The 13,829-nt window shown below is 46.5% G+C and overlaps 1 protein-coding gene across 1 annotated transcript in view; it reads left to right on the top strand.

The window, feature by feature from the left end:
* Positions 1–13,829, top strand: part of DGKE (diacylglycerol kinase epsilon) — a 54,689-nt gene that overhangs the window by 34,586 nt on the left and 6,274 nt on the right. The window contains exon 9 of the mRNA XM_073588101.1: positions 2,783–2,910. Within this exon, the coding sequence (XP_073444202.1) occupies positions 2,783–2,910 (128 nt within the window). The remainder of the gene's footprint in view (positions 1–2,782; positions 2,911–13,829) is intronic.

Here is a 13,829-nt window from a genome sequence, read left to right as displayed (position 1 = left end):
CTGCGGATTAGCCTGCGGTTTTCCCTTGCGGTTTGACACCTGATCATGGAGCAGGTGTCAAACCGCTGCTGAATCCGCACAAAGAATTGACATGCTGCGGTTTTAAAACCGCAGCATGTGCACAGCGTTTTTTTTTTTTCATTGAATTTAAAGGTACTGTACAACGCAGAAAAATCTGCTGCGGATCCGCAGGGCCAAAAACTCTGCGGATCCGCAGCAGAATCCGCAACGTGTGCACATGGCCTTAGCCTGTACTTCTGCCTTGATTTGTTTAGATGACCTCAAAAGACCAGTTAAACAGCAAGTAGGCAGGGAAATGAGTAAACTCACATACAGAAGTAGCTGTACTAGTCCCTGTCCATAGCATCAGTATATTCACTTATGCTTCCTTCCTATCAGCTGCAGCATCTCTACCTGGTTGGGCACAATTACGGTAGTTACACTGGATACAGCAGGGGCATATTTATAAGATTATCTCAGCACAGGAACATTTTATATAACCGCATCAAATTTGTGAAACATCCTAAAATTCCATAATCTGTTGATTCAAATCTACTTTTGTTCCTGAGAATGGGGCCAGATCGTACTTGCTTTGCCTCCCCTTCAGGAATTCCAAGTGGTAGACTATTTATATTTCTACTTTTTCAATGTTTTTTTTTTTTTTTTTTCATTCTGAATTAGCCATTGGTAATGTGTGTGCATTAGATTACTTACCCATCGCTGTCCGCTAATTCCATTCTTCTCTATTTCCTTTCTTAATTTAAGTCTATGAGAACCTTGCTCTGTCTCGTAGCCATACATTGAGAATGTTCACATGTTCTGGTTCACACAAACTCTGTGAGCTGGCTGGTCACAATTGTGGTCAATCATCCAGGAGAGGACCAGAGCATCACTGGAAACAGTAGAAGACAGTGACTGGTAAGTATTTAAATGCACACTCTAGGCACATTACTGATTGCTAAAAGGGGGTAATTAAAAAATAAATACTGGAGTGGTGCTTTAAGTTAGAAGGGTTGTTCACTACTAAGACAACCCTTTCTTAAACTAAATGTTCGGCCCTTATAAAATAATAAATCTTATACTCGCCTCGCATGCCGGTGCTGTACCTGTGGTGTCGCCACTCTCTCTCCCCAGGGCTGTGTGATGCGATGTTGTGAAACTTGATGCTGATGTCACTGTCTCCCGACTTCTGACAGACTGAACATGAAGAGGAAGTCCAGGATCATCTGCAACCCTGGCTTCCACTTCATGTTCTGTTTGTCCGAAGGCGGAGATAGTGACGCCCACATTGATTGAGTGCCGAGGTCACATGTCATTCCACCGCATCGCAGCCCCAGGACCTCGAGTGCTAACATAGCTGGAATGGAGTCGGCACAGGAGGTGAGTATAGGCTTTACTTTTTTCAAGGCCTAACATTTAGTTTTAAGAAGGGGTTGTCCTGGTAGTGGGCAACCCCTTTAATGGGGTCAGCTTCAGGTCCCTGCACAGCCAAATGACCAGAAAAACCACTGTACAGCAGTTCTGAGGCTGTACAGAAGCTGTACGCATACATTTAGGAGCAAAACCTCTGTGATTGACAGCTGAGTTCCCACTGTAATGGAAAGATCTAATATGGATGTGCCTTTTAGGTCCTAGTCATTATATCTCTGGTAATGCAATAATGCTTTGGGATCTTACATAATAAAATGGTGGTCATCCTCACCGGTCATCCCAAGATCCTAGAGATGCCTGCCCGCTGGCTGGCTGAAGCGGGTCACCACTCCTGCCAGTGATTTAGTGGAATGTCCTTTTCCACTTGGAGCGTTGCGTACAGCACCAGAAAGCACACACTAAGGGCTCGTGCAGACATCTGTTCAAATCGGTCCGATCTCTGTACGGATTGGCCGCGGCTCTCCCGACTCAAGTGTCACATCTTCATATATTTCTATGAGACTGTCACGCTCTGGTCAGGAGTCCCTACGCCAGTCCGTGCTTTAGCAGTCCATGTTCGGACCAATTTGTCTGCATGATCCCCAACACAGAACTGCCTTGGAACAGGATCCCGCAGTCTGAAGCATACGCATTTAAAAAACCTTATTATCCTTAATATTGGGTAGACTGCACCATGAGTGTTGGCCAAGACATCAGCATGCGATAATTTATATTTTTTGGAATACTCTCTTTTAATACCAAAATAAAACTGGACACAAGAGGGTAAAAGTGATAAAGAGCAAAAAGTGGGTTAGCAAGATATTTATTTCCATTTACTTGTAAATAAGGCTTGCTTGGCAATGGATTCACAGCTCCAAATTGTGTATAATGAAATTATTGCAATGTACGTTTTTGTGCCTGCAAAAAGTAAGTTGCCATTAGGTGGCTTAGGGTATCTGCACACCATGTTTGTTGTGTCTTATCGCACATGTATTGGGAAAGCTCCCAGCGCATATATTAAAGGGCCCTATCCATAGGGCCCTGATAGAATCAATTGAATTAAGTCGTGGTGGCAACACCAGATTTGTGTATGTCTGTGTGTGTGTGTATGTCTGTGTGTATATATATATATATATATATATATATATATATATATATATATATATATATATATATATATATATATATATATATATATATACACACACCTTTATATCACCCATGACTTTGGTGGTGATAGCATTTTCCATACTTCGATCACATCATATTTCACCTCGTTTTGTTGGTGTTTGTGCAAGCACGTTTATACGTAGCTAACAGTAAATGGATTTATGAGATTGCTGTTATTTACTTTTGAACTTTGTAACTGCAGCTGGAATTAGATGGGGAGAAGATTTCTTTACCGAATCTTGAAGGAATTGTGGTTTTGAACATTGGCTACTGGGGTGGTGGTTGCCGTCTGTGGGAAGGAATGGGGGATGAGCCATATCCATTATCTAGGTATGTGTCATTTTTCTATGATTGATCCCAAGATCCTCCAATGTATTACCCTTTCACGACCTTGTGTGTTTTTGTTTTTTTTTTCTTGAGTTTGTTTTTTGCTTCCGTTCTTCCCAGAGCTGTAACTTTTTTTATTCTTCCATTAGTATAGCCATATGAGGGTTTGTTTTTTGTGGGACAAGTTGTACTGTTGAATGACCATTGATTTTACCTACCGTATTTTTCACTTTATAAGACGCTCCGGATTATAAGACGCACCACAAATTTTGAGGAGAAAAATAAGAAAAAAATATTTTTTAATAAAATGGTGGTGCCTCTTATAATCCTTGCATCTTATTGCTTACCAGGGTTGGTGGCTGCGGTTTAGCGGGGTCCCAGGCTCGCTGCTGGAGGAGGCAGGCGTGGAGTGATGCTGCAAGCCGCATTCAGGAATGAGGGGGGGCTCCGATGTGTGCCGTTGCTGCTGTTGCCGGGTTTCTCCACTTGTCCGGCGGTTGCTGGCCGGTGCTGAGGGTGTCTCCGGTGCCCAGCGGTGCAGCGTTGTGTGCCCGTCGATGCCCGGAGCTCTGCCGACATTGTGCGATAGGCCAGAGCCCCGGTATTTCCTCGGTTCCTGTGTGCGCGGTAAAAAAAAATGATGCCGGTAAAAAAAAAATGGCCGCCGGCGCGTGCGCAGATGGTATCTTGGGATCCAGTTCTCGAGAGATGAGATCTGAAATCTCATCTCTCGAGAGCTGGTTCCCGAGATCCCATCTGCGCACGCGCCGGCGGCCATTTTTTTACCGGCACACAGGGAACCGAGGAAATGCCGGGGCTCTGGTCTGTCGCACAATGTCGGCAGAGCCCCGGGCATCGACGGGCACACAACGCCGCACCGGAGACACCTGCAGCACCGGCCAGCAACCGCCGGACACCCCCCAATCACAGCCTAGGTAAGGCATGTCCGCTTTGGACGACGCACCCCCGTTTTCCCCCCAAATTTGGGGGAAAAAAAGTGCGTCTTGCAAAGCGGAAAATACGGTATATAGCATACTGGCAATCGAGAAACAAATTCCAAGTGCGCTGAAATTGCAAAAATACATTTCGACAATTGGGATCCACCTGTGTCTGTTAACATGTTAAATGTGGCCGTCAATCTCTGACAGTGGCTTTTAACATGATTGTGCCAGAAGCCCATCGCAAGCTCTGGCCATCAGCGTCCATGCATTGCCGATGGGTTGACATGCCAAACCCAGGGTCTGCTGGAGACCCCTGTGGTTGCCATTATCAGATATCTGAGCGCCACCCCAGCGGTGAGCACGCACAGCAGTTGAGCATTTTTGTTACACATAGCAGGTCTGAAGCCTTGCTGTGTGTAGCACAAGCAATCAGATGATCGCAGCTTTTAGTCTCCCATAGTATTGCCATGTTCAGAAACGCCTGATCTATATATAAAGACTAGCTGAAGATCCCTGCGATGCCCGGGCATAGAAACTAACTACGGTTAGTTATAACAAATTCTAATGATTATATCTATATATAAATATGTGTATCACCCCGCCCACTCCGCATAGCCACATTCACTATAATATCCCACATCATCCCGTCAGCCAGAGCTACCGGACTACTACCCCTAATATCCCACATCATCCCGTCAGCCAGAGCTACCGGACTACTACCCCTAATATCCCACATCATCCCGTCAGCCAGAGACACCGGACTACTACCCCTAATATCCCACATCATCCCGTCAGCCAGAGACACCGGACTACTACCCCTAATATCCCACATCATCCCATCAGCCAGAGACACCGGACTACTACCCCTAATATCCCACATCATCCCGTCAGCCAGAGACACCGGACTACCACTAATATCCCACATCAACCCGTCACAACCACCAGACTACTACACCAAATATCCCACATCATCCAATCAGCCAGAGCCACCAGACAACTACCACTAATATCCCACATCATCCCGTCACAGCCGCCGGACTACTACCCCTAATATCATCCCGTCAGCCAGAGCCACCGGACTACTACCCCTAATATCCCACATCGTCCCGTCACAGCCGCCGGGCTACTACCCCTAATATCATCCCGTCACCCAGAGCCACCGGACTACTACCTCTAATATCCCACATCATCCTGTCAGCCAGAGCCACCGGACTACTCCCCCCTAAGATCCCACATCATCCCGTCAGCCAGAGCCACCGGACTACTATCCCTAATATCCCATATCATCCCGTCAGCCTGAGGTCAGAACCAGAGCACTGAGCAGAACGGTCCTAACTTCCATACCGGGGATCCCTTTAAGAGAGGCCTGGCGTCAGAACCAGAGCGCTGAGTGGATTTGCCCTGACTTCCATACCAATGATCCCTTTAATAGAAGCCTGGGGTGAGAATCAGAGTGCTGAGGGATTTACCTTAACTTCCATAAAGGAGATCCCTTTAAGAGAGACTGGGGTCAGAACCAGAGCGCAGAGTGGATTTGCTCTCACTTCCATACAGGAGATCCCTTTAAGAGCCTGGGGTCAGAACCAGAGCGCTGAGTGGATTTGCCCTGACTTGCATACCAATGATCCCTTTAATAGAACCCTCGGGTCAGAACCAGAGCGCAGAGTGGATTTGCTCTCACTTCCATACAGGAGATCCCTTTAAGAGAGCCTGGGGTCAGAACCAGAGCGCTGAGTGGATTTGCCCTGACTTGCATACCAATGATCCCTTTAATAGAACCCTCGGGTCAGAATCAGAGCGCTGAGGGATTTGCTGTCAGAGACACCGCACTGCACTTGCTCATAGAGCCAGTGCGCGTGTCCTGAGTACCGAAGCAGTGCTAAAAGATACCTGTGGAGAAGGGCAGCAGAGGTGACCATGCGTGCTTCAGGCTAATAGTGTCAGGGTCCAGTCAGCGCTGGAAAGTAAAGAGGCATAGGACCTGCGGACACTGAAACTGAATAATCTTGCACGGGACCTATGGTCATGTGACTGCAAGGGGGCGGGGCTTAGCGTCCTGTATTCAGATAGGACAGGACACCATACAACAACTCAGTCAGGCAAAACAGAGGTCACAGCAGTACGGGCAAACGAGGTACAGGAGGGGTAAACAGACGGGTAGTCAGACAAAGCCAAAGGTCATACACAAGAGGGCGACGTGGTACCAAGGGGACAATGTTGTGAGTTCATTTTCCCCTTCGTCACTGAGGTCTGGTGAACTCCCTATTCTTGTAAAGGAAGGTAATGAGCCTGATTATCAGGCACCTGAGTCTAATGATGATGACTGGCTGAGTGGAGTCACGGACTGGATATAAGGCTGCCGACGCCCTTCTGCCCTGCGGGTGATTTCAATGTGGACTTCTAGGAAACCAGTCTGATTCCTGCTCCTCTAAAGCTAAGTTTTCTGCTTTGCCTTTTAGCATTGGTGTTTTGTTTTTTTTGCCTTGCTTTTCTGGATTCTGCCATTCCCTGCTGGGGTGAGCTGATTCTCCTTTTGCCGGTTGCTTTTTCCTGAGTACTGACATAGTCTTTGAAGCCTAGCGTCTTCAGGGCCTTTTTCACTGTCAGTCTGTTGGCTCTTATTTTCATAGGGTTTTTCACGGATTGCAGACAGCAGCCTTCCTGTCCTTTCCTATCTAGTTAGCTTGGGCCCCATCTTTGCTCAGTCTATCTTTCTGTCTGTGTTGTGTTCTTCTTGCTTCACCGTCATTATATGTGGGGGGCTGCCTTTTGTTTTGGGGTCTGCTCTAGGGCAGTTTAGATTTCCCTTTCTGTCTTTAGGCTATTTAATTCTCCCTCTGTGATCGAGGGGTCTAGGGCATCGTAGGAACCCCCCACGGCTACTGCTAGTTGTGTTGATAGGTTCAGGGGTCTGCAATCCGATAGCTGCCAACCTCTCTGGTTTTCTGGACTTAGCTAGCATTTCTGTTTTTGCCTCCTACGGTGACTCAATCATAACAGGACAAGCAGAGAGAAGTCCGGTCACAAGCAGAGAGTCATACACGAGAGGTAGAGCAGTACAAGAGGGTCAGGCAGAACTCGTAACAGGGACAGAACCGAATCACAACCGAACAAGCAAGCAAGATATCAGGCACAAGGCACACGTATACAAGAGGTCACTTAACTCAGCCGAGGGCAGGAGTATAACTGACACCGGACCCAGGTCCAGTGAGCACTAAATGGCCTCCTTCTGCCAGAGAGAGGCAGCACAATTAACCCATAGTCTAACCAGGACGGGTCAAAGTGAAATCCCGTCCTGGATCATGACATTTGCCCTAACTTCCATACAGGAGATCCCTTTAAGAGAGCCTGGGGTCAGTACCAGAGCATTTGTAGGCAATTGCCCTGACTTCCATACCGGGGATCCCTTTAACCCCTTTACCCCCAAGGGTGGTTTGTACGTTCATGACCGGGCCAATTTTTACAATTCTGACCACTGTCCCTTTATGAGGTAATAACTCTGAAACGCTTCCATGTATCCTGGTGATTCTGACATTGTTTTCTCATGACATATTGTACTTCATGTTAGTGGTAAAATTTCATTCATATAACTTACGTTTATTTGTGAAAAAAACGGAAATTTGGCGAAAATTTTGCAATTTTCCAACTTTGAATTTTTATGCCCTTACATCATAGAGATACGGCACATAAAAAACTTAAGTAACATTTCCCACATGTTTACTTTACATCAGCACAATTTTGGAACCAAAATTTTTTTTTTTTGTTAGGAAGTTATAAGGGTTAAAAGTTGACCAGCGATTTCTCATTTTTACAACACCATTTTATTTTTATGGACCACATCACATTTGAAGCCAATTTGAAGGGTCTATATGATAGAAAATACCTAAAACTGACACCATTCTAAAAACTGCACCCCTCAAGGTGCTCAAAACGACATTCAAGAAGTTTATTAACCCTTCAGGTGCTTCACAGGAATTTTTTGAATATTTAAAAAAAAAAAAAATGAACATTTAACTTTTTTTCACAAAAAAAATATTTCAGGTTCCATTTTTTTTTTTTTTATTTTACCAAGGGTAAAAGGAGAAATTGGACTGGAAAAGTTATTGTGCAATTTGTCCTGAGTACGCTGATACCTGATATGTGGGGGGGAACCACTGTTTCGGCGCATGGCAGAGCTCAGAAGGGAAGGAGTGCCGTTTGACTTTTTCAATGCAAAATTGGCTGGAATTCTGATCGGACGCCATGTCACGTTTGGAGAGCCCCTGATGTACCTAAACAGTGGAAACCCCCCACACATGACCCCATTTTGGAAACTAGACCCCCCAAGGAACTTATCTAGATATTTGGTGAGAACTTTGAACCCCCAAGGGCTTCACAGAAGTTTATAACGTACAGCCGTACAATTATAAAATCATATTTTTTCCACAAAAATGATCTTTTCACCTTCAAGTCTTACTTTCCTAAGGGTAACAGGACCCTAAAAGTTATTGTGCAATTTGTCCTGAGTACGCTGATACCCCATATGTGGGGGTAAACCACTACTTGGGCGCATGGCAGAGCTTGGAAGGGAAGCAGCGCCATTTGACTTTTTTGGCTGGAATTGAGATCTGACACCATGTCTCGTTTGGAAAGCCCCTGATGTACCTAAACAGTGGAATCCCCCCACAAGTGACCCCATTTTGGAAACTAGACCCCTAAGGAACTTATCTAGATGTGTGGTGAGCACTTTGAACCCCCAAGGGCTTCACAGAAGTTTATAATGCCCGGGCGTGAAAATAAAAAAATTGTATTTTTTCCACAAACATGATCATTTAGTCCCCATTTTTTTTATTTTCCCAAGGGTACCAGGAGAAAATGTACCCCAAAAGTTGTTGTCCAATTTGTCCTGAGTACCCTGATACCCCATATGTGGGAGAAAACTACTGTATGGGCACACGTCGGGGCTCAGAAGGGAAGTAGTGACGCTTTGGAATGCAGACTTTGATGGAATGGTCTGCTGGTGTCATGTTGCCTTTGGTGAGCCCCTAATGTAACTAAACAGTGGAAACCCCCCACAAATGACACCATTTTGGAAACTAGACCCCCCTAAGGAACTTATCTAGGTGTGTGGTGAGCACTTTGAACTCCCCCAGTGCTTCACAGAAGTTTATAACTCCCGGGCGTGAAATAAAAAAATCATATTTTTTTCCCACAAAAATTATATTTTTGCCTCCAATTTTTTATTTTCCTAAGGGCAACAGGAGAAATAGGACCCCAAAAGTTGTTTTGCAATTTGTCCTGAGTAGGCTAATACCCCTTATGTGGGGGTAAAACACTGTTTGGGCGCATGGCAGAGCTTGGAAGGGAAGGAGCACCATTTGACTTTTTCAATGCAGAATTGGATGGAATTAAGATCAGACGCCATGTTGCGTGTGGAGAGCACCTGATGTGCCCAAACAGTGGAAACCCCCCAATTCTAACTCCAAACCTAACCCCAACACACCCCTAGCCCTAACCCTAAATGGGAAAATGGAGATAAATACATTTTCTTTTAATTTTATTATTTTTCCCTAACTAAGGGGGTGATAACGGGGGGTTTGATTTACTACCGTGTTTCCCCGAAAGTAGGACCCCCCCGAAAGTAAGACAGGGTGGGGGTTACGGGGGGGTCCTTCAATGTAAGGCCTCCCCCGAATGTAAGGCAGGGTTGGGGGCCGCTGTGAAATGTAAGGCCCTTACCTTTGGGCCGCCGCTGTCCCCCATTGGGTCCCCAGGCTCCAGAGGTGTCCTCAGGTGCAGCTGGGCGGGTCCAGCGCTCATGGGGTTAACTCGCCGTGTTAACCCCGCAATCCGCCCAGCTCAACAGCTCATTGGCCGCCCCTGTTCCCCACGTCACCGCCGGCCCCCGGCTCGAGCACTGATTGGTCCAGCAGCTCGGGCTGTAATTGGCCGCCCCAGCCCCACGTCACCGCTGTTTCCCTGCTGATTGGCACAGCGTTCCCTGCAGCACAGGCCTTCCGCACCCACAGCCGCACCGCAGAGGAAAACGTCCAGCATTTAAAAACCAAGTAGGGAAACATGTACTGTATAGGGTATGGGGCTGTGTGCAGTGGGATACGGCACTGTTATGGGGTGTGGGGCTGTGTGCAGTGGGATACGGCACTGTTATGGGGTGTGGGGCTGTGTGCAGTGGGATACGGCACTGTTATGGGGTGTGGGGCTGTGTGCAGTGGGATACGGCACTGTTATGGGGTATAACAGCATGTTAATAAATGTTAATTTATTGGTTAAAAAGAAATTGTCATTTTTTTTCGGCTAATGGTAAGACCTCCCCCGAAAGTAAGACAGGGTGGGACTTTTTGGGGTAAAATTAATGTAAGACAGGGTCTTACTTTCGGGGAAACACGGTATTTATGGCGGTTTTTATTTTTGGCAGCTGTCACACGCTAAAAGACGCTTTTTATTGTAAAAATAGTTTTTGCATCACCACATATTGAGAGCTATAATTTTTTCGTATTTTGACCCACTGAGTTATGTGAGGTCTTATTTTTTGCGGGGCGAGTTGACGTTTTTATTGGTATCATGTTCGGGCACGTGACATTTTTTGATCGCTTTTTATTACGATTTTTGGGACGCAGAATGAACAAAAACCAGCGTTTCATGAATTTCTTTTGGGGGGTGCGTTTACACCGTTCCGCGTGCGGTAAAATTGATAAAGCGGTTTTATTCTTCGGGTCAGTACGGTTACAGCGATACCTCATTTATGTCGTTTTTTTTATGTTTTAGCGCTTTTATGCAATAAAAACTTTTATATAAAAAATAATTATTTTTGCATCGCTTTATTCTGCGAGCTGTAACTTTTTTATTTTTTCTCCGGTGATGCTGTGTGGTGGCTCGTTTTTTGCGGGACAAGATGACTTTTTCAGCGGTACCTTGGATATTTATATGCGTCTTTTTGATCGCGCGTTATTGCACTTTTTGTTCGGCGGTATGATAATAAATCCTTATTTTTTGCTTCATTTTTTGTTTTTTAAGGGGTTCGCTAAAGGGGTTAACTAATGGGACAGTTTTATAGGGCAGGTCGTTACGGACGCGGCGATACCAAATATGTGTACTTTTATTCTTTTTTTCTTTATTTACAAAAAATGAATTTATTGGGGAATATTTTTTTTTCTAATTTATTTAGCGATTTTTTTTTTTTTTTTTTTTAAATTATTTTAACACTTTTTTTTTTTTTTTTTTTAACTTTATTACATTGTCCAAGGTGGGACATCACTGTCCTGTGACAGATCGCTGATCTGTCACATCACAGATCACTGTGACAGATCAGCAATCTGACACAGGCAGTACAGAAGGCATCCTCGTGCCTGCGCTTTGCAGGTACTAAGGAAGCCAGCTCCCTGCAGGCCCCCGAAGGTCCCCGTCGCCATCTTGGATTCGGGGGCCTGCAGGGATAGAGCCCCCCCGCAGCAGCGCTGCACATTGCGCTGCCGTGGGGGGCTCAGGGAAGCACGGAGGGAGCCCCCTCCCTGCCGATGCTTCCCTTTAACCCCCGGTACACCGCGATCATGTTTGATCGCGGTGTGCAAGGGGTTAACGTGTCGGGGGCGGTCCGTGACCGCCCCTGACACATAGTGCCGGGTGTCAGCTGTGATAATCAGCTGACACCCGGCCGCGATCAGCGGCGCTCATCACGTGGGCGCCGCTGATCGCGCTAGACGTACTATCCCGTCCATGGGCATAGGGGCCCGGGTCCCATGGACGGGATAGTACGTCTGATGTCAGAAAGGGGTTAAGAGAAGCCTGGAGTCGGAACCAAAGCTCTTGATGGATTTGCCCTGACTTCCGTACCAATGATCCCTTTAAAGAGACCCTGGGGTCAAAACCACAGAGCTGAGTGGAACAGCCCTAACTTCCATACCGGGGATCCCTTTAAGAGAGGCCTGGGGTCAAAACCAAAGCGCTGGATGGATTTGCTATGACTTCCATACCAATGATCCCTTCAAGAGGGAAGATGTGACTATGAGATGGAGGATGTTTGATGGGTATATAGGCAGGGAGGGGGGGGTTTATTTCTGTCAAGTAGTCACTGCTCCTTTCTGGGGGACAGACGATGGCTGGAGCTTATGTTCCCGGGGATGTTAGATTTCTCCCACCATGTCAGTGCCTGCTGAGGTGTTGTCAAGTGGGAAAACTTGCTCATAGCAACCAATCACTGCTCAGCTTCTTTTAACCAGCTCTGGTGAAATGAGAGATGCTTAGTGATTGGTTGCAAGGAAAACTGTTGCTCATAGCAACCAATCACAGCTCAGCTTTCTTTGAAAAACTCTGGTGAAATGAAAGATGCTTTGTGATTGGTTGGTGATAAACACATACATACATACATACATACATACATACATACATTCACTTTTATATATAAAGATAATCGGATCGGTGAATGGCGTAAAGAGAAAAAAAAATAAAAACACCAGAATTACGTTTTTTGGGTTGCCACAACATTGCATTAAAATGCAATAATGGGCGATCAAAACATTGTATGTACACCAAAATGATGATCAAAATGATGATTTTTTTGTACGTCAGATCAGCGTACAAAAAATAGGCACTCACCCCGCCCCAGGTCACAAAAAATAAACTCTACGGGTCTCGAAAAAGGAAACATTTTTTTTTGTGACACTCTTAAATTAAAAAAAGAACCTAGACTTGTTTGGTATCTACGTACTCGTAATGACTTGGAGAATCATAATGGCAGGTCAGTTTTAGCACTTGGTGAACATAAAAAAAAGAATAATTGTGGAACTGCACTTCTTTTTTTTTTTTTTGCGCAATTTTACCTCGCTTAGAATTTTTTTTTTAATTTTTCAGTACATTATATGACAAAACCAATTGTATCATTCAAAAGTACAACTTGTCCCTCAAAAAAACAAGCCCTCACATGGCCATATTGTAGGAAAAAATAAAATTTTCTCGTTCGCCTTATTGGGGGACCCAGAGACCATGGGTGTATGCTGCTGCCACTAGGAGGCTGACACTATGCACAAAAAAAGGTTAGCTCCTCCTCCGCAGTGTACACCCCACCGACCGGCAGGGAATTCCTCAGTTTAGCTTAGTGTCAGTAGGAGGTGGACACGGATCTTTCATTAGACCCTTATCTACCTCAAGGTGCGTCGTTCCTTTTCAGGTTCCGGAGGAATACAGTGTGAAGAGTCACAGCTGTACTCCCACAAAGAGACTATGAGTACGGCGTGTACTGCCACCCCGTATCCTCATAGGTCTCTACAGCAGGACCAAGAGCTCAGCACGGATGCGTGTCAGCGATCCACATGGTCCTCACTCCCCGTCTCCCACCCACTCGCCCAAAAGAGCCTGTCGGTCTGGATGAGACGCGGACACTACAGAAGACAGACAGGGTGGGATATTGAGGTACCTTTATTGAATTCCAGACGGAGGTAAGTATGGGGGCCGAGTCACATCTTCCTCATCCCTAGATGGGCATCTCGGCGTCTCCAATCTTATTCTAAGCGGCCACTGCGGCCGCCGCTATTACTCCTGGCCCTGGCGTCAGAAGGGGCCTTGCCCGGCGTTTTCCCCCCCGCCTTCAGTCCTGGGCCCAGCAGATAGCAGCAGCGTTCTGCAGAGCGGTTGCCGCGGCCCCGCGCTGACAGACGGCCGCCGCTATTAATTTAGGCCCCGGCTTCATTTCGGGCCTTCCTCTGCGTCGCGGCCACGCCCCCCGCCCCTTTCTTCTAAGCGGGCTTCTCTCCCGCCTGTTCCAGGTCCTCCCACCGCCCCCAGCCTATTCTTGGCCAGCGGGCGGTGCCTCTTTCAGCCTGGCAGTTAGCGACGCCCCCCTTCTTCCTCTGGAAGCGCGCGTTTTTTCCCATTCCTCTCAGGCGGTCGCCATCTTCCCAGCCTGTCAGCCGAACACCGTTCTGTCAGCCGTATATCGCTCTCTGGGCCTGTCAGCCGGATTTCGCTCTGACCTGCAGCTGCAGACAA

This window comes from Dendrobates tinctorius, unplaced genomic scaffold (genome assembly GCF_039654945.1).
Source record: "Dendrobates tinctorius isolate UK_male_01 unplaced genomic scaffold, ASM3965494v1 ptg000103l, whole genome shotgun sequence".
NCBI lineage: Eukaryota > Metazoa > Chordata > Amphibia > Anura > Dendrobatidae > Dendrobates > Dendrobates tinctorius.
Note: the sequence above shows the minus strand (reverse complement) of the source record. Positions and strands in the feature narration are given on the sequence as shown.